The sequence below is a fragment of the Magnolia sinica genome, unplaced genomic scaffold (assembly GCF_029962835.1).
Source record: "Magnolia sinica isolate HGM2019 unplaced genomic scaffold, MsV1 ctg301, whole genome shotgun sequence".
Lineage (NCBI taxonomy): Eukaryota > Viridiplantae > Streptophyta > Magnoliopsida > Magnoliales > Magnoliaceae > Magnolia > Magnolia sinica.
In genome coordinates this window covers 125,664-127,469 of record NW_026682805.1, presented here as the reverse complement: position 1 = coordinate 127,469, position 1,806 = coordinate 125,664, and the positions used below count along the sequence as shown (strand labels likewise).

At 39.8% G+C, this 1,806-nt stretch overlaps 1 protein-coding gene across 1 annotated transcript; it reads left to right on the top strand.

Annotated features, from left to right (window-relative positions):
* Nucleotides 1–65: 65 nt before the first annotated feature.
* Nucleotides 66–1,229, top strand: LOC131236217 (F-box protein At3g07870-like). Its single transcript, XM_058233351.1, has one exon. The coding sequence runs from the start codon at nt 66–68 to the stop codon at nt 1,227–1,229; it is 1,164 nt and encodes a 387-aa protein (XP_058089334.1).
* The last annotated feature ends 577 nt before the right edge of the window (nt 1,230–1,806 follow it).

Genomic DNA, 1,806 nt, shown 5'->3' with positions numbered 1-1,806 from the left:
TCCGCCCGTTTCGTACCCTCTCTTCACCCGCTAAAATATCAGCTACAACCCTATCGAGTCCAAACATGGCAGAGAAAGCCTCTTTCCTCAGCAATACAAATGAAGAAAATGGAAATAAGAAGGAGAAGCTGGAGTCGGCCCCATCCCTTTGTGATGACGTCATCTTCAACATCCTCCTCAGGCTCCCACCTGAATCACTACCCAAACTAAGGTTAGTATGCAAGAACTGGTACAACGTCATATCTGACCCAGTTTTCATCGAGGCCCATCTCCATCGATCAGTGCCTGGATTTATCTTCCAAAAAAGAATTTCAAGATCAAAATACAAGACCCATTTCATGGAAATCAAAGAAGGTGAGACGAAAGTCCATGATCTAGACTTGCATTGCCCAGGCCGTATATGTGCTAGCTGCAACGGTCTTATTTTGCTTGAAAGCATGCGCAGTCTATATGTTATTAATCCAATTTCAAATCAGAGGATCATGCTCCCTCCTTCCGATTTATCTTTTAAGTATCCGCTCTCATATGAAATCTACGGTTTTGGGTTCAATTCAATTACTAAAGAATACAAAGTAGTCCATGTTTGTGAATACGAGAAAAGAAAAACCCCAATCCCTCTTGGATGTGAGGTTACGACCGTTGGTTCGGATTCTTGGAGAGAGATCGACGGTCCATTTTTTGGGCTAACTGAATTGCGTATTCCAATCTCAGCAAGTGGGATTTTGCATTGGGCAATTGGGATGGATTACATAGTTTCAATGGATGTGGGCAATGAGAAGTTCCACAAGACTTCATTTCCCAATTGTAGCAGGAGAAGTTACCATTTTCTTGAATTGGGTGAGTTTCTATCTTTTGCGAACCGCGAATCCCCGGTCCAATTCGATGTGTGGATCTTGAAGGATTTAGATAGTGGAGAATGGATTAAACAGCTTAGCATTGGTATGGATTGTTTAGGGTCATTGCTGTCGCAGGATTCGCGTTGGGGCGGGTCACTCGATCCGGTTCTTCTTTTTGCTAGTTTTAGGAATGGTGAGGTTATAATCTTTGAGTGCTTTGCTATTGACATTGGTGGATTCTACTTATATGATTTCAAGCTAGAGCGGATAATCAAATTCGATGGGAGCTGCGGCATTCAGCTGATTGCGATGGATACATTGTCGTCTCCGATTCATGTCAATAGTCTAGTCTCATGCAAACCTCGCAACAATCGCAGATACTTGAGTAACTAAATCAGCTTTAATATCCCAAATTATATATATGATATTTGACAGAATGATTGTAATAAGTCTATTGAAATATATACTCTGGCTGAAATATGAGGAAACATCCCAACTTTGGGAGAGTCACAAATTATGTAAGGATCACAAATGAGTGACTTATCAATGCTTTTTAACCATTCGTTTTAATGGCTAATGTTTGGACAGCTCGGATCATTTTATTGATGTGATTTAATTGTTGCAGTTAATAATTTGTTGATTTTGGGTATCATTAGTTTGCCACATATGCAATGGATTAGCAGCCTAGCAACACCTTTGTTGCATATGCCTTGTCTTTAAAAAGGAGCTGAAAAGGCATTTCTCTTATATTATACTGAGATTTTAAAGCGTACCAAAAATGTATATTTTGAATATTTCCAATTTCATTTACATTACATAACCAAACAATGGATTTGGGGTTTTCTCAAATGCATTCCACAACCCCCTTTTCCTTTAGTTTTTTATGCTGTTGCAAACGATTTTGAGATTTTAGGGGAGGTTAAGCTTGACCTACAATGCCATGTGTGGGGCCCACCATGATGTTTACATG